We start from the raw sequence: 21926 nt of genomic DNA on the forward strand, positions 1-21926 counted from the left end.
GACGCGCTGCACGTCGTTCGACCCCCTCGCGCATGTAGGTACAGTGTTAATATGTTATATAGTACCTATAAAATACGTATAGTACTGGTCAATGAAAACATTTAACAATGAAACCGCAATCAGTAGCTCTCGCCCACTTCAAAGTTAACAAGTTGTGTAGTACTAATAGTGTTGCCGCTGTCACGTATGTGCACGTTGAATCCAGAAAACTTCAGACGGTTGTAGACCCGTTAGGGTGCGCGATTAATACTCTGCTAAGCGCGAGACCTGTATGCCACATACGCGACAAGCTGCAGATTCCAGATTCCATCCTGTATCGTTTATCGAGTCCATTATCCTTCAATACATAAATAGATCTTGCAGTACAGTCAATATGGGTGACCCCGAGGATTCCTACATAGTATATATGTTACAGCGAAGACAGACCCATACAAGATGTGAAGCAGGTTGGTAGGAGAACCTATCCAGACAGATGCCAGCGACGTAACTTAGCACAGTTTTTACAGTTATTACAAATAACAGCACACCACTCCATGGCCAGTCTCTGGACCCCACGTGCCTTCCACCTCTCTTCACTGCAAACAAACCTTAGGCACCATTGCGGCCTCTCTTCTCCAGAGAAGGCGAAGCTTCCATGTCATCAAGGCGATGTTTGCCATTGCCATTTGTCTTGCCGGCATTGCCGTCCAACGATGCATCATTGAACGCTCTGCGGAGGAGTCTACCCTGTCGTAATGTCCCCGATATACTTGGTTCGGCTTGAAGAAGTGTATAAACCCGTAAACCAATGGTGATCTCCTCGTCATCGGGATGGACCCTAGCATACCTCTGCTGCCCCTAAGATCAGTAGATATGGACAAGTAGGCAATGCATACCTCCAGTTGGAGTTCTCTGGCTTGCTCACGCGTTTCAATAAGTACGAGGTTGGGATGGTGGTCCGCATGATGACGACCCTGGTCATGGCAGTCTTTGCATATATCAAACGCATAACATCTGGTCCGCGACGGTAAACGGAAGAAATTCGCAATTTTAATATTTCTCACGTGAAACAGCGCCAGAATGGTCCGCCAACCGGATTCTGCATATCTCGTGAACAAAGAGGGGCAGAAAGTCGGTGTACAACTTCACCTGACAGTGGCCGCACATGAAGCCCGCGAATGGACCTGTCTGGTCATGCGAAGAGCTCTGTGAGGAAGTGCTCCGTGAAGAAATGCGATTCCACACGGATGGGGCGGCCGGCAATTCTGCAGTCTGGCATTGGTCTGGCGTACTGTCTCCTTCTAGCTCGGCTCCGCCTTGAATCATACGAAGATCCCGACCACCTAGGAAGTCATAACTGATGGGTATCATCTCCCCGTACCGACTTGAAAACGGCTCTGTCAATGCTAATTGTGTAAGATGTACTTAGCCCTTACAGTGCGGCAAAGTCTGCCTCCATTCGGTGAGTAAGTGAGAAGTAATGAGAACAAGAGACGTACTGGATGCCAGCCTCTTGCTTGTAATTGCTCTGGACCACTTCCGATACAGCTTCCTTTCATCCCACTCTTTCCGGCGGTGCGTTAGTGGTTCAAGGTAAGGTCGAGACAAGACCACATTCTGTCCCCTAATAATCTCACTGGCAGCATGGTATGACCCCGGCATCGGGATCGGCTGGCTTCCTGCTTTCATTGTATGGTAGAGCTCCATATAGGTCTGCTCCTTGTGCTTCCTATCCAGCCTTACCTATCGCAGATATATGAGTCTTTAGCAATTACCAACAACATATAGCCATACGTGAACAATGTAGGTGCCCTCTTCTAGGTTGTCCAACTCGAGATTCACGCTGCGCCGCCATAGTCTTTCATGCGTGGATCTCCCGACCTCTCGTTTCTCCGGACCCTCTTTGTACACAACGAAGTCGAAAGACCACTTGTAGCATCCTGACAATTCTTGGAAGGCGCGATCGTCCAACTGAGACAGCACAAATATAGCCGGAGTCCTCTTTGCTATTTTAACAGTAACTGCGCAAATCTGATGAGTCAAGCTCATGGAATGGCGTAGGAGTCGCCTTACAAGATACGTCACCAGGGCTCCACGCAGCTGTTTACATGTCAGTGGACTCCTTATCGGCGAAGTTTGCGCTTACAAGGTCGGGGACGGGCTGAGACGTTGAGCCAATGAAAGCTATAGACCCAACGACGGTTGAATAACTTGGTACGATCCACGTATGACCACGTGGACATGAAATCGTCGTCTAGACAGTGCAGGTCTCAGTCTCAGGCATTCAACTTGAATAGACCATAAGGTCACTCACATTCCATGATAAATTGGCCATCGTTCCCGAACGTATGATTGAGCTTATCGACATCGACTTTCACCCTTATCGACGGGTCAGGGTGACTAGGGAATAACTGTGTCCATTCGCTTGACCCGTCTGACCACGGCCCGTCCCACTCGCCGCCACTACCCCAAGGATTCCGAATTTTGAGGAAGCGTTTCTTAGTTTCAGGATGCTCGATAGCATCGATCACCGAATATGCGTGTTCTTCATAATGCTAAGCGATTCACAAATGTACGTCAGGCTGCTGAGACTCACCGGTTTTCAAACCTCTAACCAACTGGGAGCCATCCCCGTCGACGAACGGGTTAGTGATGACGCAACTAAAGACACGATCCTTGTCTCCCTTTTCTCCCACCTTCATCAACTCTTCGTTCCAAAATTTATCTCTGTCGAGCACATCGTGTAGGTGAAAACAGTTATAAACTCCCCTGAAACGCTCTTGTGAGAGAAACAGTAGCTTTGAAGTGCGTGGCACTAACCCAGTGAGACTCTCTACAGCATCGCACACAAAGCCATAGTTCAATGCAGCATAGTCTCCGTTCAGCTTCGCAAAAGCCTTTTCAATTAATGGACTAACTGGGAGTTCAGATTTTCCGCGCTGACAGGCGGGAGGCTGGTGAGAACATACACCCATGTCTCGCCTTCGGTTCCAGATGAAGCGAAGTAGAGGGATTTAGATCCAGTTCGAGCCTCCGTATCGTATCGATGTTTATCTCTCCGAAAGCGAAGTTGCTCCTGATGGGAATGAGCCGCATGAATCACCTTGAGTATGAAGATGTACGACGTTACCTCCGGCGGCAATGTTTCATATTTGGGTGAATGCACGAAGAGGAGGCTTGAGGAATGCAATAAGTCTGATGCACGATACACGAACACATGGGAGTACTCACTCGTCTATTACAACATCCTCCCAACACCCATCCCGAAAAAAAATAAAACCGTAAACACCGATTCTAGGATGATGCTTCGAAATGACTTAGATCAGATACCTGAAAGTAGCGCCAATTCATACCGCGACGCTGATATGCTCCTCTATCCAATTTGTCTCCTTGCCAGTGCTCGCAGTACATACAGTCGCGAGGGCAGCTAAGAACCAGCAGTCCTCCAGCTGGCCCTGCACCAGGTCATCGGCAGTAGCACCTCCCTTGAATAAGGAGAAGGGGAGCTTCGAGTCGGACTCCGAGTCGGACACCTCTGAGTCCGCCTCCATATTGGGCTTCGAGTCCGGCTCCGCATTGCGCTTCGAGTCCGGCTTCACATTGCGCTTCGCGTCGGGTGTAGAGTCGGCCTCGGTAAAGATCTGGGTCACTCTAAGCACATCTGGGGGTTTGCATTTCTCATCCGTTTCTAGTCCATAGAGACAGCCCTCTCGATCTTCTTCGAGATCAAATTCCATATCCCTACATTAAGTAACTGAAATGAGTGCATGAACAATTGCAACATGGCAGCGAGTATACCGGAAACGCCTGTTCCTGCGCCTGCTCGAGGCAACATGTATATGAGCAAAAAATCACGGCAGAAATATTGTGATAACATACATGCAATCCTTCACAATCTGCTCTACTCTTGCCTTGCATCGATCGTGAGCATCTTGCATCGCACTGGTCACGACCAAATTCTGTGTTGAGGGACGTTGGTGGTAGCCATAAGTGCTATATTTACTCCAAAGGTAGCAGATGCTCACGAATTTCTCCTTCGACTGTTCGAATCCTTGAACAGTTGGGTCGTTGACGCTGTCCGAGTCGCCATTGCGAGCAGAAATGGTTGGCTGGGAGTTCGTTCGCGTTGGAGCAGGCGCCATCTCGATTCGCGGGAGTCCCAGTCAATACGGTACCTGGGATACCGTCCAGGGATTTATACGCACGCATTTGTGGGGTCATCAGCAGGAGCACAGCGGTGTAACCTTCCTTGGCCATTGATATTGACATGCCGTGCGCTCGCCACCGAGTATGTGCCGTTGTTCCTAGTCCATTTAGATAAGTGTGCTTCCCCATCATGAATCAGAGGACCCTTAGTCCGGTGCTGCAACTGAAGCGCTATACTCGCACTGGCAAGGAGCTCTACATTACCTTGTATCCAGAAGTCTGATGCCCGCGGCATTGGACTGGGCGGTCGGACTATGAAATACGCAATACGCGATCCTGCCTCAAGCAACCATGTGACTGGATTCGCGCGCGAATCAGTACGATAGTGGGCCGGAGGGGACGAGGTTGCGAGATACAGCCGTATCAAAAGACACCGACTCTCACATGTGCATGTACGCGATGCACCGATACCTTCCAACTCGCGATACATCATGATAGCAGCGGTCTGGGAAGATTCCGAGGCCACAGTTTACCTGGCGATAACGCAAGACTGGCACAGGACATTGAAATTAGGATCGGAGACAGCATTGCAGCCCCCGTTACGGACTTGAGTGGCGCCAAAGAAATGATGCAAGAAACATAGTAATTGGAGAGTGTATTACAACAAACAACAGCTAAAGCTACAACGACATTGACATGATAGAGCGATTACCGAGCCACGAATAGTAAGATAGAGACAGCGCGAGCATATTGATACAGTAGGTGAAGGCGCATGGAAGGTTAAGATAGACCGAGCCGCAAGTCAATTACGGCGCCCCAGAATAGCCATGTAAGAGGGAAATCATGTGCCCTAGTCCTTCCTAGTTTTGAACAAATTCATTAAGGACGATTTCTTCATCAGAACCTTTCTGTTCCCCAGAGTCGACAGCGCCTCCTCGGAGGCAGCGGCAGTGTTGACGTATCCTGGAAGCACGGTCAGGCTCCCCCTGCGCTGATTCCTCGGGGTGCTGTCCGTGCCACTGTCCCTGCCGACTTCAGGGTGGAACGAGTTCTCGAGAAAGTCTCGACGAACTTGCTCCGGGTTAATCGGCGAGTTGATGGGCCGTTTGTTGGTCGGGCTTGGGAGCGGCAATACCAGCGGCGCAGGTCTTTTTCTCGCAGAACCGCTCGACCCCGGCCGGGCATCCAGCCGAGGGACCGAGTCGCTGCTCGAGGAGCGTCTTGCCGGGGGCAGAGACAAGGCGAACTTCCCAGGCTTGTACGGAGCCACGGGAGGCACGCTGCCGCCAAAGATAGCCATGCCATCGTCCAAGCCCTCGAGAGCCTGTACGAGGCGGCTCGGGCTGAGCTCCGACGACTGCGTCGACACGCTCCCCCTCCTCTCCTCCCCGTCGACAGGCGAGCCCGCCTCGAAATCGACCCACTCGGGCTCGACAGCGCCGCCGGCGCCGACCTCGCCCGCGAGCAGGTGCGCGTACTCCCACTCCTCCTCCTGGTCCAGCCAAATCCCGCCCGCGCCGTCCCTCCACACGTCGCCGACGCCGACCGCCTGCTCGCCGCGCTGCAGCCCGCCCTCCGCGCGCGCGCGCTCCGCCATGTGCGCCTGGATGCGGCGGTCCAGCGAGCCGCCGTCCATGAGCTGCGCGAGCTCGAGCTGCGCGGCGAGCGGCAGCGGGCGGTCGCGCGCGTGCCGCGTTTTCTTCTTGTACCCCTCCTTCTTGCGCGAGGCGATCTCCGCCGCCGCTGCGAGCTTCGCGTCCGCCGCCGCGGGCTTCGGCTTGGACGTCGACTTTGACCTGGCGCGGGTGCCGAAAACCGACCACGAGCGCACGCGGTTGAGTACGCGGCCGCCCTTCTTGCGCGGGGAGGCGGGCATTGGTGGCACGGGGATGCCGAAGAGTGCGACTGGGTCCTTCTTCACGGACTGGCTGGGTAAACCAGCGGTCCGAGGAGATGTGGGGAAGTCTACTACAACGGGCGTATAAGCCGCCTTTTGCCCGGTGCTGGGTGTGTCCACCAAGTTGAGGAACGACGCGGACGAGACGCGGACGGAGGGGACGGACAGGCGTCTCTGACTACCCGGGGAGATGGAGGGCCTGCGGGGACTATACGCTGAGGGTCTGCGTTGTGGAGATACAGGCGCCGGGGACCCTGGCTGTACGCTGAGCGCCCAGGAGGCGATGTTGGAAAACGTGCGGGAGCGCGGCCGGGCCACGAAACGTTCGTCCCAGACCGGTGAGATGCGGGTGGGAAGAGGTGGGAGAGGCTGCGTAGGGGCCGCCTTTTGAGGGGGCGCTTGCTTTGGCAGGGAGGCATAGGATGCTGTGGCTTTGGACATTTGAATTGAGATGGACGTGACAGTCGCGCTGCTGGTCAATGGAATCAGAGATGAGGCCGGGGCATGAGGTGATGCAATTACGGGACACTCACAGCAAATGCTTGAAAGGACGTGAAGGTAAGGAAGGTGCGAGGCTATGCGTATACAATGATGCGCTCGGAACTACGGCTACAAGAACAAGGGTCACCTAAAGGGGAAGCGCCGGGGCGAAGGAATGTCAGCGACCAGCCAGCCCATTAAGGAATTGAGCTCACTAATTGTATATAGAAGATGCGATTCGCTCTTCCAAGAGAATTATTCAGAGATACAGTTAATTCGATGAAACGATAAAGAGAATTGAAGCAATAGCGATACAGGGGTATGTGTGATCAAGAAAGATCAATTGTCCAATGGGGAGTCGTGCAAGACGTCGAGAGTCGTATGAGAGGGAGACCGAGACTAGCTCTGAAGTCGTGAGGTCTGAGCCAAGTGCAGGAAGCTCCTTAAGACCCGCGGAGGGACAAAAGTGGGCGTTGTGCGGCATCCTCGGACAATAACCTGTAGCCTTTCTATAACGGAAATCAAAAGAACAGTGCGGGGAGTCGGGGACGCCGCACGTAATTGTGGTTAAACCAGCGCCCACAGACGCAAATAGACCGAAGCGACGGACCTCAGTCACCACCACCTCTCTCCGGTAATACCCGGTCCATTGTCCTCAAGCCATTGTTTCCACCACAAACGTTGCAGCAAATTTTGTGTACAGTTGCGGCTATCGATCTGCTTCAGTATACGTACATGGTTCAAACAATAGGCCACTTACGGTTATCGAGGTCCTGTTCTCCACCAAATACAAGACCTGCTGTTCCTGGATGAAGGGCTCCTGATCGGACCGCCGGCGCGCACTTTGCACGACTTTGTATCCGACCCATTCCCATTCCCATATCGCTCTTCGGCTTCGCTCTTCTCACTATTTCACCGCAGCCGTCCCGGGCGAGCAGTGAAATAGTGAGACGTATCTTCCGACTCCCCTGTCTTTTTGTTGTTCTTCGACAACGCCTCTCCATCCTTGTCTGCGGGAATCCTGTGGTAATAGTCCACCACGTACAAAGCTGGTTCCTTACCGGTACGCGTCGTTGCTCACCTTTGCTGATCACCTGCACCCTGCGACGGTGCTATTATCTGGACCTGCCCGCTCGTCAAGTACCAGGTACGCAATCAACCCGTTGGCTTCTTGCACAGATGGCTTCTCGCGATCTCGCAATCGTGTAAAATGGAAGACCTCGCGGTCGCTGTCCGCAACCGCGACGGATAAATTCCCATACCTGCGATAAAGGCGAGAATGGTCCGGTTGCTCCCTCTCGGCGACTTTCAGCTCCAGTCGCCTCTCATCTTTCTTCGTCTACCGATCCCGAGTGAAGCCATGCCTTCCGAACGTGAAAGTGACGCAGTGGAAACCATCCGGGGTGGCCGATCGCATTCCCCTCTGGAGGCAATATGTCCTTGTATGCCAGTCGTTGCTATCCTGTGTGCTATTGTCTTGGTTTTGGTGCATTCTGCCTCAATGCTCTCTCATTATCCTGGCTTGAACTCGTTGTGGATCACCGTCGAGCGACGTATGATGCCACTGGACCAACCAGCACCGCACAGTTCACCCTCTTCACAGTCAACCGTGAAATGAGCGCACCTTCTGAATACGCCTCCAATGGGTGGTGTGCTCAAAAGGGTCCGTTCGCTCCCTCCGGAATGTTCTCCCCCCCCCCACCCCCCGGTCCTCAGCTTGCGCAAACTTTCGTTGCTTCATCTACTGGTCCGGCTTCGCTTTCTTGTGGACAGGTAACGCAGTGAAGGATCTACCTTGTCTTTGTCAGATTTTGGCCGACTTCCCCTACGAGCGCCCATGTCCGCGACGGTGCCTCTAATTATGTCTGTCGTAGATTCTACCTTGCGCAATGTCATGGCCCTGCTGTAGTAACCCAGCACGACTCGGCGCATCTTCTCTCCCGGCTGAAAGACAGTGTTCTGGCGGACATCGTGCAACGGGTCAAAAACTGGATGTAGATAGTCTGACCAAGGTCAACGTATGCCTACCCGACTGTCGTTGTATGCGCCGCGTCTAGCCCCCGCCCTCGCCTTCACCCGTTCGTCATGCATTGGCTCGGTGCCATTGTACATCCCTGGCAGCTCCAACGGTCTCACTTGAAGACAGACGGAGTGACTGCCAGTATCAGCGAGAGGGCATTGACCGAGTTAAAGCAAGAAGAAAGCAGTATGTAGTGATTTCATAGTCGCGCCGTAGCACATTTTCACGAATGAAGTCGATTCGCTCAAGGATCCGCACTCTCCCTAACAATCGACTGGAGCCCAGTCTACTCAGTCGATGTCCAGGCATATGTCGCGAATCCGACGCATACATATGCTGATGTTTTTGGCAGGCAGTAAACAAAGAAATGTACTGAGATAGATGAAGAACATGCAAACACGACACCAAACACACAAACGCTCAGAACCCACCCCCGTACCCTCGACTCGAGCGGTAATACGAGCCTCCCCCGCCAAACCCACCTCCGCCAAACCCTCCGCCGCCGCCAAATCCACCAGAGCTGTATCCGAACCCGGGGTGCCCGTGCGCGCTCTGGAAGAAGAAGTCGGAAAAGTCCATACCGCCCATGCCGCCCATGCCCGACGAGTCCATCTGCCCGTTCTCGTCCTCGCCCATGTCGTACCGCTCGCGCCGGTGCGGGTCAGACAGGACCGAGTGCGCTTCGACGACGAGCTTGAATTTCTCCTCGTCGCCGCCCTGACAGAAGGTGTGAGTGGGTGATGCGCAAGGGGCCGAAGACGGGAGCAGTCTTACCTTGTCTGGATGGTGAATAAGACTCTCCCTACGGTACGCTTTCTTGATCTCGACCTCAGTAGCTTCCCGAGATATCCCTAAAAATCAATTAATATTGGCACAGACAGCGAAATGAACATTGACCAACCAAGAATCTTGTAGTAATCTTTCGTTTTACTCCTCTTCAACGCAGCCTCAGCCTTCTTCAGCTCGTCCTTCAGAGCGCGCACATCCGCGTCACTCCCCTCCACACCCGCTTGCTCCATCGACGATTTGAAGTCGGCGACCGCCTCATCGTACTTCTCCATGTGCAGGTGTATGCGGGCACGCGTCCGGAGGGCTTTGAATGAAGTGGAGTTTAGCGAAAGGGAGACGTTGGTGTCTTCGAGGGCTTCTTCGTAACGATTCATCTGTGATAACATAGGGCGATACGCGTCAGATCACGCACCAGCCACAGCAGAATTGCACTGACCTTGACAAGGGTCGTAGCACGGTTTGATAGCAATGTAGCACGCACCTGGCCACCCTTGCCCTCCTCCTCCTTGTCTCCGACTCGCTGTTGGGTGTTAATGATTGATGTCAACTGTAAACCTCATGCACACTCACCTCGAGAGCTTCCCCATATTTATCCACCGCACCCTGCAGATAGCCGCTTTTAAATGCCTGATTGCCCTCCTCTTTCAGGCGCTCCACGTCCTTGACGCGTCTTCGCAGCTTTTGCGCGGGCTCGTGCCCGGGGTCCAAGCGCAAGGCGCTCTGGACGTGCTGCAGCGCCTGCGCCAGCTTCGCCGACAAGAACAGCACCAAACCTCGTAACGTCAGTACGTCCGGCGAATTCGGCTCGAGCCGCATCGCGTCGCTATCCGCAGCCACAGAGTTGGCATAATGCACCAGAAACAGCGGACTGACACTCACTTGGCAGCGATATTCGCAGCATCCCAATTCCCGCGCGCCAGCTCCAGCTCAACCCGCCAAAGCCTCCACTCAGTCGGTATCTCCCCTCCTTCCCCCTCGATCCCCTGCAAACACTTATCCAACGCGAGCCTCGCCATCCCCCACTCCTTCCGCACCCTTGCGCCCTCGAAATTCCGCACATGCGCCTCGAGCTCGAGCACCTTCTCCTGCAGCTGGCGCGCCGCCGCATTCCCCGGCTCTGCCTCGAGCGCAGCGCGCAGCGTCGAGAGCGCGGGCGTGGGCGATCCGAGCGCGAGCTGGCACCGCGCGAGGCGGACGAGCGTCTTCGCGGACGGCGCTGCGGACTGGAGTGACGCGGCTTGTTGGCAGTCCGCCAGCGCGGGGCGGAAGCGTTTAAGCGCCATGTATGCGGCGGCGCGGTTGGTGAGGTAGGAGGGCTCGGTCGGGAGCAAGTCTGTAATATTGTCAAGAAGGTTGTAGAGCGTACCTATTGTACCAGGTTGTAAAGCGTACCTATGGCTTTCGTATATAGCTCGATGGCCTCTGTGAACCACCTCGCTTTGAATGCCACATTCCCTTGCTCCTTCGTCTTTTCCGCCTCTGCAGCTGGGTCCAAGGGCGGCGCGGGCGCCGGGGCTTCCTCAACATACGGCGGTGGAGGTGTGGACTCTTTCGAGCTTTGTCCCACTCCGTCTTCTACCTCGGCTTGCTCGACAACATCGTCCTGCTTTCTACAACACAGTTAAAATAAGCCTTTCGCGGGATTAATTGTCATGCGATACATACTCGATTCGTTCAGTAGCAGCGGCTTTGCGAGCCTGCGCCTGTTGCTGTTTCTTCGCTTGCTGCTTGGCTTTCTTGTTGCCCATCGTTAATGTCGTCTGGTCGTCAGCGAAGCGTTACAATAATACAACAGACGTCGGGTAAGTGCAAAACCAGACGAGCAAGAGTGGCAAGGCGGATGCAAGGCAGAAGAGTACCCATATGTCTTTCCCACGGCTATTTGTCAATGAGCCGGCAATGTTTCCGATTGCCACAGCGGCCACAAACCACAAAACAAGTGATGTTTATATCACCAGTGTATACGATAGAGCTACAGATTTCCCGTCTACAGCGCCGCACCTGCGCCCAAACAATCATACAGGAACCAAGAAATACAAACCGATATCAAAGTACAATGCGTGCTATCTGTCCATCCCAATGCAATGAGTTGTGATTATATGATGACGTGACCGGCAGATGAGAAATATTGAAAGAGAGCGAGAGTCTACGCAGGAGATCACGACTCATCGATATCCCTCGGTCTAAAGCTCCAGAACTCCATGACGGTCTTGCCCGCGCGCTTGCACATAATCGCACAGACGTCCTTCCTGAACGCAACCTTCCACACGCACTCGCATGGGTCACTCAGCTCGCGGATGGGCTTGCCCGTCTTCATCTCGAACAGGCGAACCCGGCCGTCGTTGCCGCCCGTTACCAGGAGGTTGTCGTTGAACTGCAGGGCGGTGACGGATGAGTCGTGCGCGTTGATGCGGTGTTGAATCGCAAACGTCGGGTTGCTGCCCGTGGCGGGCGGCGTCGGGGGTGTGATCGAGAATGTGATAACTCGACCGTCGGAGCCGCCTGTCGCGAGTAGGTTGCGCGAGAGCTGCAGTTGACAGACAAGGGCGGTATGGCCTTGGAGAAGTGCGATGCATTCACTGCGGGCGGAGTGGTAAGCTTGACAGACAAAAGTCAGGGACAAAAGAGCTCACCCAGTGGATGCATCCCAAACGCGAACTGATGTATCTAATCCGCCCGAGGCTATCCTCACTCCGTCAAAGGCAACCGAATATATCTGATGGTAGTGCCCTCGCAGGACGTACAGGCATTCACCTGTATCGATATTCCACAGCTATGCAATACAGAAATCGTCAACCATGCCCTGTGATGAGTAGACAGTAAATCAACGCACCCTACAGGTGCAGTCGTAACTCCCGCTGACCACTTTATTCCCATAGACGTCCAAACACCGGACACTCTGCTGATGCCCTTGCAGAACTCTGAGCATTCTGCCCCGTTGGACATCCCAGACACGCAGTGTGCAATCTCGGGAGCCAGAAACAGCGATCGGGCGGTGATGCAACACCTTGATGCAGCGGATAGTGGACGTATGGCCATGGAGAACATATATGCAGTATCTGAGCAAGCAAGTTAGGCGTACATATATTACTCGAAGATAATGTATCTTACCCAGTCTTAGCATCCCACACCCGTACAACCTTGTCACAGCCTCCACTGACCACAAGCGCATTCGCCTGCCCCCATCCCTCCGACGCCGAGAGCACATCACTGAGCTTCGGCTCCTCCTCCTCTTCATCGTCTCTAGGCCTGTTCACATTATCCAGCCCCAACGCGCTCCTCAAACTCGGTGGCACGAACTGATCCAAGCCTGGTCTCCCGCTCCTCATCCCGTCTCCAGCCCCAACGCCCATCCCCTCCGCCGTGTCTCTTCGACTCTCCTCCTCACCCTCCCACCGGCCGCGCGGGTCGCTCTCCCTCTCCGCGGGCCCGCCCCAGCGCCCGCCGCGGCTCACGAGGTTCACTGCCCACACGCCCGACTCATGCCCGATGAGCGTGCGGGAGAGCATCCCCGTCTTCGCGCTGAAGACGTAGATCCGGCTATTCGCCAGGCCGACGACGACCCACTCGAGGTCCATCGCTACAGAAGTGACAACGCCATTGTCCGGGGTAGCAATGGGGATTCTATGGGCACGAAGGAGGTGTCCGCCACGTCGCCACGCCTTCACTAGGGATGAATGATCCATGAGTCTCGGGGAATAATAGTCAGGAGTCACTCACTCGTCGTATAGGCAACCTTGAAGTGTTTCCGGTACGCATACTGCGGCGGGGATAGATGCGGAGGCGGCGCTGATGACAAACCCGCTCTCAGAGACGTAAGATCATCTTCGTAGCTCTCACTCCTCGGGGCCCGTACTCTTCTATGATCCCTCGCATCCAACTCCGGCTGAAAATCATGCTCGTCGCACATCCGTTTCCATATCCACTCATCCGCGAGCAGCCTGTTCCAATGTTTACTGACCTGGCTCGCCCTTGCCAGCGTCTTCGCATCCGTAATATAGCTGAGAATATGCAGCGCGATCTCTATAGGCAGGTCCCTCAGGAAATCCCTCTTCAACAGTGGGGCGATAGTGGTGGAGATGAACAGCAGCTCCGAGGCGTTGCACTCTCCGAGGATCGCCTGGAGGTATTGCAGTCTATCGGCCGGTCCGAGAGTACTAAACTCCTGCAGCGAGCTGAACGCGTATCGCGGGCACGTCTGCGTCGCAGAGACCAGGGATGACAGCGAGGGACGTGGGGAGGGCGCGGGTGTGGGAGGGGAGGCAATAGGCATGTACAGCGTAGAGTTCGACTCGCCTGCCATGGTGGCGGATGTCCAGGATGCGCTTCCGAGGTCTTCGGTGTCGTCGACGGGGCCGAACATGGTCTCCAGCACGCCGGATGCGACGTTGGTCGTCGCGGTTGAATGCGACAGTGAGCACGAATGGGCAGGTGTATAAATGCGGGTGTCCGGCAATTGCCGATTCACTTTGGCTCTAATCTACCTCCGCCCACGTTCCATTAATTTACCACTTGTATCTTAGATGCTCTGGGCACATCATGGTATTGAGCATCAACCCCTTGGACTGGTCAACATCTACCAAATACACCATTGATAATTGATATACAACAATGACTTCTTGTTATACAGAGTTTCTCTGATTTGCATTAACACCCTCGTAGGCCTTAGGAGGCTATGAGAACCTAATAAATAGGAGTCAGCAACACGATACGAGGGAATGGCTATGGTGGGACTCACGGCCGAGGGTGTCAACCCGAGATCTTTCAACGTTCGCGAAAAGTCTGCTTGAGAGAATTGTTTCCTGAACACACAGGGTACGGCGACCGTCGGATCAACGCCCCAACAAAATATACCCCATCGGAACGCACCTAGGGAACGTCAAGGAGAACGTCACCGTATCAGCGTTCACAGCCAGAGTTTGCCCAGCCAAATACTCCGCCACCTCTCTCAGCGCTGTGGCATCCTATCAGCTTCGCCCAAACATGTGTCAAGTTGTTAATCAACTCACTAGCATCACTGGGCAAAGTCGTCGTATATGGCTGCCCACCGCTAGCCAGCCTGATCTGCAGCCTTGCCTCCTTATATTCCTTCTTCTCCCCCGGTGCAGCTGCGGGTTTGCTAGCTGCCGCCGGCGCAGCTTGTGGGACAGCTTTACCCTCCCTCGCAGCTTTCTCGGCTGCAGCTTTCGCTGCCCGTTCTCGCTTGTCCGCTTCAATCTGGGCTTTGATGGCGGCGCGAGCTTTGGCATCTTCCAATTTCTCTACATTACACGAAGGTGAGGAATGGTGGAAGAAAGGATTGGTATGCGCCTGGACGCACCTCTGCGTTTCGCTTCTGCCTCCTTAATTGCTTGCTTGGCTGCGAGGTCTTCTTTTATTTGGCCCATGTCCTGAAGGGATTGAATTTTCACCTCTTACTCTCATGAATCTGGACTCACCTTGCCAGCTTTCCTGCGGATAGCATTATTGGCGGCCTCTGCCTTAGCGTCTTCAGCAGCCTTCCGTGCCCTCTTCTCCGCCATCTTCTTGCGGAGCTCCTCCAGCTTCTGCTTCTTCTCTTCTTCCGTCAAAGGTCTGATCTATCGGTGACACCCAACTTTAGCGAAAGAGGGGAATTTCTACACATGCTGTGGCACACCTCTTCCGTCGACTCCTCAAATTGATCGTGTCCGCTCTTCTCAGCATGGTAATTCGCAAGATCGACATTCTTGAACATCTTCCCGCATTGTATACATTTGATACTCTAGACTCCACAAACAAAACAGCAGCCTGATCTCAGCTTGTGATCTCCCAAATCAAAAATCACGTACACTGCGCACCTTAGCCTCCACTGGAGCAAGAGCTTCCGCAGACCCCGACCCCGACGCGGCCACAGGCGCTACCTTCGCCTTTCCATAAGCAGCCTTCAGCGCCTCCAGGTCTTCGTCATCTTCGTCCACGTCCATCGGTGTGCCCGCTGTCCCAGCCGACGTCGCCGCCGTGGGCGCCGCACTCGCGCTGGGATCTGGGATAGGATCGTTCTCGTGTTCAAGTATGTGGTCCATTGCTGGCTGCAGACCGCGACCGTTGGTGGCTCTCAGTGCCCCTGCATTCGGTCATAGTTAGCTTCGAGTTGGTAAGTGCAGACGCGTGGATTTACGGACAATCCACCCGAGCAGGGTCAAAGCCCATCGAAAGCAGTGTCTCCCTATCGCCCGCCATTGCTGACAGTGGCTATATGCGCGCGTCAGTGAGTTGTTTGTAGTCGAAGTATGGGTCCAAGGAAAGTGATCGCGAGTGGCAGTGAAGTGCCCAGCTTCACGAATGACGCTCGCACGCATACGTAATCTCTGTCCGTTTTAGGGAAAAGGCCTGCTATATCAAGTAATTTTCAAAGTACATATTCTGGGACGTTGATGCTTCGATATTAGCACAAAGCTAGATTCGAAGATGTAGTCCGCTATTCCTTCTATATCTCGGGGCACGATCTCTATATAAGCCAACGTCGTGTCTCTCGCGATTTTGCTTTGTCCTCTCACCTTCCTCACCTGTGAATCCAGGAGCCATGTCGCTCAGCGTCAGGACGTCGATTTCGAATCCTCTCGTCTCCGACGAGGCTCTCAAAAAGCTTATGGCAGAGCCTATGATGACCAGCTACATCTCCGTCGCGTATTCAAGCCAGTGGCACGAACGACGCGTCCAGTTCACCTCACCCGGCACTTCGCGCGACAGCGTCATCCACCTCACGGGCCTCCCGGGCGGGCTCGACGATGATGGAGTCTTCAGCGGGGACAAACTGCGCACATGGCTTCACTACGCCGCGCTCGTTGGCGACACGGTCCTCGTCATGGAGCTGGTGCGTCTCGGGGCGTGCGTGGACTTTAAGGACATCACCGGGCAGACGCCGCTGCTCTTTGGCATGCGGAACCTCAAGGCCATGGACCATCCCAGCGTCTATGCCGCCCCTCCCGGGCCCCGAGAGGAGGTCCTGCGGACGATAGAAAGAGTGGCGTGGATATGCTGCGTTCTCATACAACAGCATGCAGAGGTTAATGCGGAATACCAGGGTGACACTCCGCTGCACTTTGCTTGCGCATCGCTCAACTGTCGATGGGATCTCGTCACTCTTCTCCTGCAGTATGGTGCTGACCCTCATAAACGAACGGCGAAAGGACTCCCAGTTGACTGCCTTCGCGCGGATGCCGACAAACGTCGCTTCCGCCAGCTTGTCAACCAATTCGGAGGCCAACTTCGACCGCCTAGACTGTGCCCGTGTCTATCTGGAAAGAGTTTAATTGATTGTCATTCTTCGGCGAGGACACCATACCCGCTGGAGTTCATGTGTAGATGCGGCTCGAGCAGAATCTACCGCCAATGCTGCTATACGCGCGGTATCCGATTACACGAACAGTGGGACGAAGCCCAGCAGTGTATCGTGATCTGGAAGACATCCGCGACGGGCGCCTGCGTGCCGACTAGCAGTAGTTCCAGCCAACCTTTATGCTCGATTATAACCGACCAGTTCTCATATGTACCAGCGGAAGTGGCTCGGCAGCTATGTAACGTCAGGAACGGAGGAGTGAAAGAGTTGTACCCAGACATGCTCCAGACCATCAACAGAGGCCTAGTCCCACGAGGAGTTATGGACCCAGCGTTTGCGTATGCGCTCTTCCACGCTGACTTTATTCCTATGTGAGTATATCGCCATCTTCGACGTCGAATGTATGCCCAACGTTTGACACACAGGCCGGGGGGAGGGTTTCCAAACAATGAGATGGGGGCGCAAATGTCGCAGGACTGGAACAACCTGGTCGACGATTATATGGCTGCAGGTTACGACCCCCGGCCTCGGATCAAAATCGAGAGAGCAGCGAAGATCGGAATCTTCTGCGGGCCCTTCTATCGCGAATGCGAAGGTGTGGGATGCAGCAAGCTCGAAGGCAGGGAGGTGCAGGTGCTGCGGATTTGCTCGGCATGCAAGTTGGTGCGTGTAGATATCCCTGATTAGAAATCTGGTAGATACTCACTTGGACTTGGGACAGGCGGTTTATTGCGGGACGGGATGCCAGAGGTCAGCGTGGCCCGCGCATAAGACAGTCTGTGGAAAGGAGGGACAAGAGGTCCAAATGTTGTCTTCGCAGAAGATGGTGCAGGAGTTCGTGCTGCCGGCCTTAGCCGGAAGAATGTCTAAGATGAATAAGTAGAATAACAGGGAATCAGCGAAGAGGTAATCACAAACGAGCGAGATATGATTTCTATTGGGGAGGAATCTTCGATGAGCCTCGACTATGAATTTGTGTGTCAATATAATCCACTGACCCATATTATTATCTGTACGCACCCTACACTCAAATTAACTTCTGCGCCCAGAACAGTTTGTTATACGCTGGTAACCGCACAGGCGAGCCTTTTCAAGTTTTCCCGAACTTGTGCGAAGACCGACGAAAACTCAGAGATAAATTGTGTGCCAAACCGATGTGAGGAAGCCTCAGAAAGGGGGATGAAACCTAAGACGAAAGGAGCGGTTGGTGTATTTGATAGGTATGAAGCCGTCTCAAGTCTCGCGTGGAAACCTGGAATGCCGATTCCCTGATAGCTATAGTGTACTGATGAGATCGTGTGGACAATATATCCAACAACCTCGCCCTTAACGCGTTAGGCTGAGATATGAAGATGCGCGACTTCAGACACGGGGGTGGCAAGCCCGAGTCAGCACAACTTCGTTACCGTCACATTCTGCCGACGCTCTGGAGAGTCCGTTGTCTGTAAGGTTACAATCATTGAGCCCAAAGCGTCGGTACACAGTGCGAAGGAGTTTTCACTTCTAATCATGGAGGGGAAATTGTTTAAGGGCGGTGAAGGGTATAATCCCAAAAACGCAGGGAGCGAGTATGCGGTGTCTTCTCTACGTAAACTCGTGTTTGTGTTATGAATCCATGTGTATGGGAGACGGGAGACAATCAACACACCTATATTTACGTACAACCCACACGTGCTGCACGCATTGCCCGCAGGATTAGACCTAGCGCGAGCTCTCCCCGCTTTCTCCCACTAACCGCCACGACCGCTCAACACCACAGGATGGACGCCTCTTCGCGCTCGAGAGCAGATACGTCGAAGCAGTCGGATCAAGGAGCTCCACCGAGCCCTTGGAAGCCAACTCGTAAGCGAAAGACTATATCTCAAGAGCCTGTGATAGTACTCTGATTATCGTCGCCTGCTCATCTAGAGCCACTTTTCCAGGGCGATCCGAACGCAGATGTCATCCTACAGTCAATGGATGAATTCGAGTTCCGCGTCCAGAAGAACATCCTGGTGATCGTCTCCCCACTCTTTCGCGACATGTTCAGCGTGGGCGGACCAAGCGAAAGGGTACCGACGGAGGAGACAACGCAGATCCCTGAGCTACGCGCTGTTCCGATGCTGGAGGAGACAGGCGACGTCGTCGAGAAGCTGCTGCAGCTGTGCTACCCCGGCCCGCTCGAACCCCCAACGTGGAGTGGTGCAACAGATGTTTACCCCGTCCTAGCAGCGGCTATCAAATACCAAGTCGAAGGTGTGGTGGGCGTGCTCAGAAAAGCCTTGGTCTCACGGAAATTCTTGGAGGAAGAACCTTTGCGTGTTTTTGCAATGGCGTGCAGAGCCCGCTTGCAGGAGGAAGCTCGAACGGCGGCGCAACAGACCTTGAGAATATCTGACATAGGCATGTCACAGGAGATCGACGAATTCCAGTTCATATCTGGACGTACCTTCTACCGCCTGTTAAAATATCGCTCTGAATGCAGAACTGCCGCCCCGACGGTTGTAGCTAATGGAGAGAGCATGGCTTGGGACACGAGGAGGGACTGGGTCTGGATAGCGTGCAAGGCCTCCAACGGAGCATGTGCCGCAAAACATAGGACTTCCATCGAGTCCATCCATTATCACTGCGGAGTATCGGGATGGTGGAATAATTATTGCTCCCAAGCTGTTTCAGCTCTAGATGCCTCACCCCGGGGGGAGTCTGTTACTGCTGCAGCCATCCTAACGCCTGCTCTCTCCGAAGCACTGAAGTGCACATACTGCTCTTCCAAGGCTTTACAACACCTGCAAGAATTCAGCGGCTTGCTTGCCCAGGAAGTCGACAAGAAGACCAGGGAGGTGCGTTGACTCGGAGGTGTCGGCCATCTTCATTTTCTGATCCTCGCTCGTTCCCGTCAGATCGCCGATACCTATGACTTCTGCGCCTAACAGCCGACCAACAAAGTGGTATGCCGGCGTGACTGGGAAAGTGAGTCATACGGAGTTTCCGATCGCGAAGAGACTTTGGAGGACCAATGCAGACATGACTGGATGTGCGACAAAGCGAGGGGCTGGAAAGCAGTCAAATGAACACTCATGTACCGTTAGCTTTGGATAACTGTCTAACAACAGATGGGAGCATACCACTGATCTCCACTTATCTTGCATCGGCAATGACGGTCTATGCCTCTTCAAGTTGAGAGTTCAGACCTTCGAAAATCCCCTGTGGATATGAGGTAGTGATTATTTTTGGGCCTTCATCTGATAACCTCATGCTTGATACACCCAATGGGTGCGAGGACATACACGGCACTATCGGAGGTTGACGACTTTAGATTTCGGAACCTGTGGTTGTGGCAAGCTCGATGAGTCTGTGGAGAAGTACGTTGCCGTTCAACCGGTTCAAGAGGGGGTGTGGTTATAGCAGGCCAAACCGGACTGTGAAATGATTTCTATGGGTCATTATGGCCAGTCCCAAGTTATACTAAGGGTCCAGGTGTGAAAAGGTAAATGACGTACCCATACTAGTACCTGCGTACACGTGTCGTACGCATTGCGCGCTACGTTAATAAAGCACGGTTTTTCCATGCTCCTCGTCTTACCACCACAAACAGGACAACACCAAAGGATGGACGCTTCATCACAATTTACGGCCGATACGCCGCAGGAGTCGGACGAACCATCCCAAGCAAGCCCCTGGAAGCCAGCGCGTGAGCGGAATGTTCTAATTCAACAGCCTAGCCCAGTATTTGACTGTGCACGCATAGAACCTTTGTTTCAGGAAGATCCGAATGCCGATGTAATCCTTCGGGCTAGAGACGGGTTCGAATTGCACGCACAGAAGAATATCCTGGCCATCGCGTCGCCGATGTTCCGCGATATGTTCAAGGTCGGCGGTGTTCTAGCGAGAACGTCGCGCGCGTTGGCTGGTGGGCTACGTAGCCCTGTAGCCCGTAGCCCTCAGCCCAAATCAAAGGCTACAGGGCTACGGGCTACCATTTCGTAGCCCCGGGCTACCGATTGTTGTGCTCGAGTCGAGCTGGGCTACAGGGCTACGCGGGCAGGAATCGGCCGGTCGGTAGCCCCGGGCTACGTGATACCTTGGAGGGAGTCGACCTCCGAAGCGTATATATACTCTCTGCTTGCGGTGCAACGCTAACGCCCCCCGTTCTCTCGTAGACGTACAGTACTTAGTGTGCAGTGTACATAGTGATGGCAATACAGTCTGATCATAAGTATGATGGGCCGCGCGCGGCCACGATGCTACGCGTGTCGCGCGCATGTGGACGGCGACCTCTAGGCTTTGTTTAGTGGAACATTGTGCCGTAAAATTGCAGGTGGGTACTGTACAGTATGTCAGTCGGAAGGCGGGATATGTATGCTCGCAAGAGCCAAAGCGGCGAGCGCTACACGTGTACTCGGAAAGAATGGTCATATGCAGTATTTTCGGTGCTTTGTGCTGTTGTCGGGATGGTATCTGCATAACAGCACGCAATATAAACACTTCACAAGCCCCCTCCTGCGGTCAAGGGAACCCGAGAACGGTCGATAAGCGTATTCCAACTTGAATGACAGCCGCAGCCTACCGGGGATGTCTTAATGCACTGCCCGACCTTTCTGTGTAGGCTAAGCATTGAGTCTGTTTTGAGCTGGCAGTTATTGCCATGATTTCAACTTAGTGCATATGGGGTGCATTCAGAATTATTATAATGGCATAACACAAGTACATAAACGTATGCTCGGGCGGGAGGGGAAGAAGGGAGGAGGAGACCAGGCTTTATAGCTGCCACAGCAACCTATTTTAGACACGTTCCCCGGCGTGAGCTTCGGAGCTCTCGGCGGCTCCATCGGAGACGAGCAGCCAGGCGTAGACTCGCGACCAGTCCTGTACGCAATGCACACGCCTTCCTTTTTTGGTTTCGGAGTGATGGAAGGCGTGAGCTTGCGAACGGACTGGTGACAACGGACAGTCACATAGCGGGGTCACAACTTTCCCCGCCAAGCGTGACTCCGACTTAGAAAAATTTGCCCCCTCAGACGTACAAAATCGTCTCTGGCACACATTGTTCAATGATGTTTTTGGAGCGAATGGAGTTGATTGGAATAGGTGAGAAAAGAGGATTTTCTCCTTGATGTCAGTCCAAATTCATCGAAATTTGACCTATGTCAAATGAATCTATGGCCTTCAAAACCTACAATGGTGCAAATCTCCCAAGGCATGATTTTTCTGAGTTATGAGGCTCTCAAATCACGAAGTCCCACTCATAGTTGGCGCGTGTCACGCGCATCCCGCCAAAAGGGCGACCGTAGTTCCCAGCCGCTTCGCAGTGTAGCGAGTATTACGAGCGGAGCTTG

General features: G+C 53.8%; 7 protein-coding genes across 7 annotated transcripts; 2 read left to right on the forward strand and 5 right to left on the reverse strand.

Moving 5' to 3' along the window:
• Positions 1 to 1743: 1743 nt before the first annotated feature.
• GLOTRDRAFT_40372 (cysteine proteinase) lies at positions 1744 to 3722 on the reverse strand (the record flags this gene model as incomplete). The annotated part of the gene is made up of 11 exons (XM_007866643.1): positions 1744 to 2000; positions 2053 to 2079; positions 2126 to 2233; positions 2294 to 2350; positions 2381 to 2534; positions 2676 to 2892; positions 2949 to 3055; positions 3110 to 3155; positions 3211 to 3284; positions 3333 to 3464; positions 3579 to 3722. Coding segments are annotated over 11 exons (1323 nt in total), but the record flags the coding sequence as incomplete, so codon positions are not given.
• A 1253-nt stretch (positions 3723 to 4975) lies between these two features.
• Positions 4976 to 6463, reverse strand: GLOTRDRAFT_105135 (uncharacterized protein; the record flags this gene model as incomplete). The annotated part of the gene is made up of 3 exons (XM_007866711.1): positions 4976 to 5150; positions 5172 to 5842; positions 6287 to 6463. The coding sequence occupies 3 exons, from the start codon at positions 6461 to 6463 to the stop codon at positions 4976 to 4978; spliced, it is 1023 nt and encodes a 340-aa protein (XP_007864902.1).
• Positions 6464 to 8801: 2338 nt separating this feature from the next.
• On the reverse strand, positions 8802 to 11130 carry GLOTRDRAFT_59222 (TPR-like protein). Its single transcript, XM_007866712.1, has 8 exons — positions 10977 to 11130; positions 10704 to 10921; positions 10191 to 10644; positions 9882 to 10134; positions 9748 to 9831; positions 9424 to 9685; positions 9297 to 9373; positions 8802 to 9239 (listed from the first exon to the last, which is right to left on the reverse strand). The coding sequence occupies exons 1-8, from the start codon at positions 11057 to 11059 to the stop codon at positions 8943 to 8945; spliced, it is 1728 nt and encodes a 575-aa protein (XP_007864903.1). The 5' UTR covers positions 11060 to 11130; the 3' UTR covers positions 8802 to 8942.
• Positions 11131 to 11278: 148 nt separating this feature from the next.
• Positions 11279 to 13584, reverse strand: GLOTRDRAFT_115513 (WD40 repeat-like protein; the record flags this gene model as incomplete). The annotated part of the gene is made up of 5 exons (XM_007866713.1): positions 11279 to 11890; positions 11945 to 12084; positions 12145 to 12370; positions 12423 to 12978; positions 13032 to 13584. 5 exons carry the CDS (start codon positions 13582 to 13584, stop codon positions 11470 to 11472), a joined length of 1896 nt encoding a protein of 631 aa, XP_007864904.1. The 3' UTR covers positions 11279 to 11469.
• A 245-nt stretch (positions 13585 to 13829) lies between these two features.
• Positions 13830 to 15594, reverse strand: GLOTRDRAFT_74647 (uncharacterized protein). Its single transcript, XM_007866714.1, has 9 exons — positions 15455 to 15594; positions 15131 to 15396; positions 14950 to 15054; positions 14750 to 14890; positions 14632 to 14701; positions 14321 to 14572; positions 14181 to 14265; positions 14050 to 14113; positions 13830 to 13994 (listed from the first exon to the last, which is right to left on the reverse strand). Exons 1-9 carry the CDS (start codon positions 15510 to 15512, stop codon positions 13977 to 13979), a joined length of 1059 nt encoding a protein of 352 aa, XP_007864905.1. The 5' UTR covers positions 15513 to 15594; the 3' UTR covers positions 13830 to 13976.
• A 261-nt stretch (positions 15595 to 15855) lies between these two features.
• Positions 15856 to 17494, forward strand: GLOTRDRAFT_128089 (uncharacterized protein; the record flags this gene model as incomplete). The annotated part of the gene is made up of 3 exons (XM_007866715.1): positions 15856 to 16982; positions 17037 to 17274; positions 17333 to 17494. The coding sequence occupies 3 exons, from the start codon at positions 15856 to 15858 to the stop codon at positions 17492 to 17494; spliced, it is 1527 nt and encodes a 508-aa protein (XP_007864906.1).
• An 877-nt stretch (positions 17495 to 18371) lies between these two features.
• GLOTRDRAFT_128090 (uncharacterized protein) lies at positions 18372 to 19520 on the forward strand (the record flags this gene model as incomplete). Its single annotated transcript, XM_007866716.1, has 3 exons — positions 18372 to 18453; positions 18520 to 19430; positions 19491 to 19520. 3 exons carry the CDS (start codon positions 18372 to 18374, stop codon positions 19518 to 19520), a joined length of 1023 nt encoding a protein of 340 aa, XP_007864907.1.
• Positions 19521 to 21926: the final 2406 nt, after the last annotated feature.

Source organism: Gloeophyllum trabeum (assembly GCF_000344685.1).
Source record: "Gloeophyllum trabeum ATCC 11539 unplaced genomic scaffold GLOTRscaffold_00005, whole genome shotgun sequence".
In the NCBI taxonomy this organism is placed as follows: Eukaryota; Fungi; Basidiomycota; class Agaricomycetes; order Gloeophyllales; family Gloeophyllaceae; genus Gloeophyllum; species Gloeophyllum trabeum.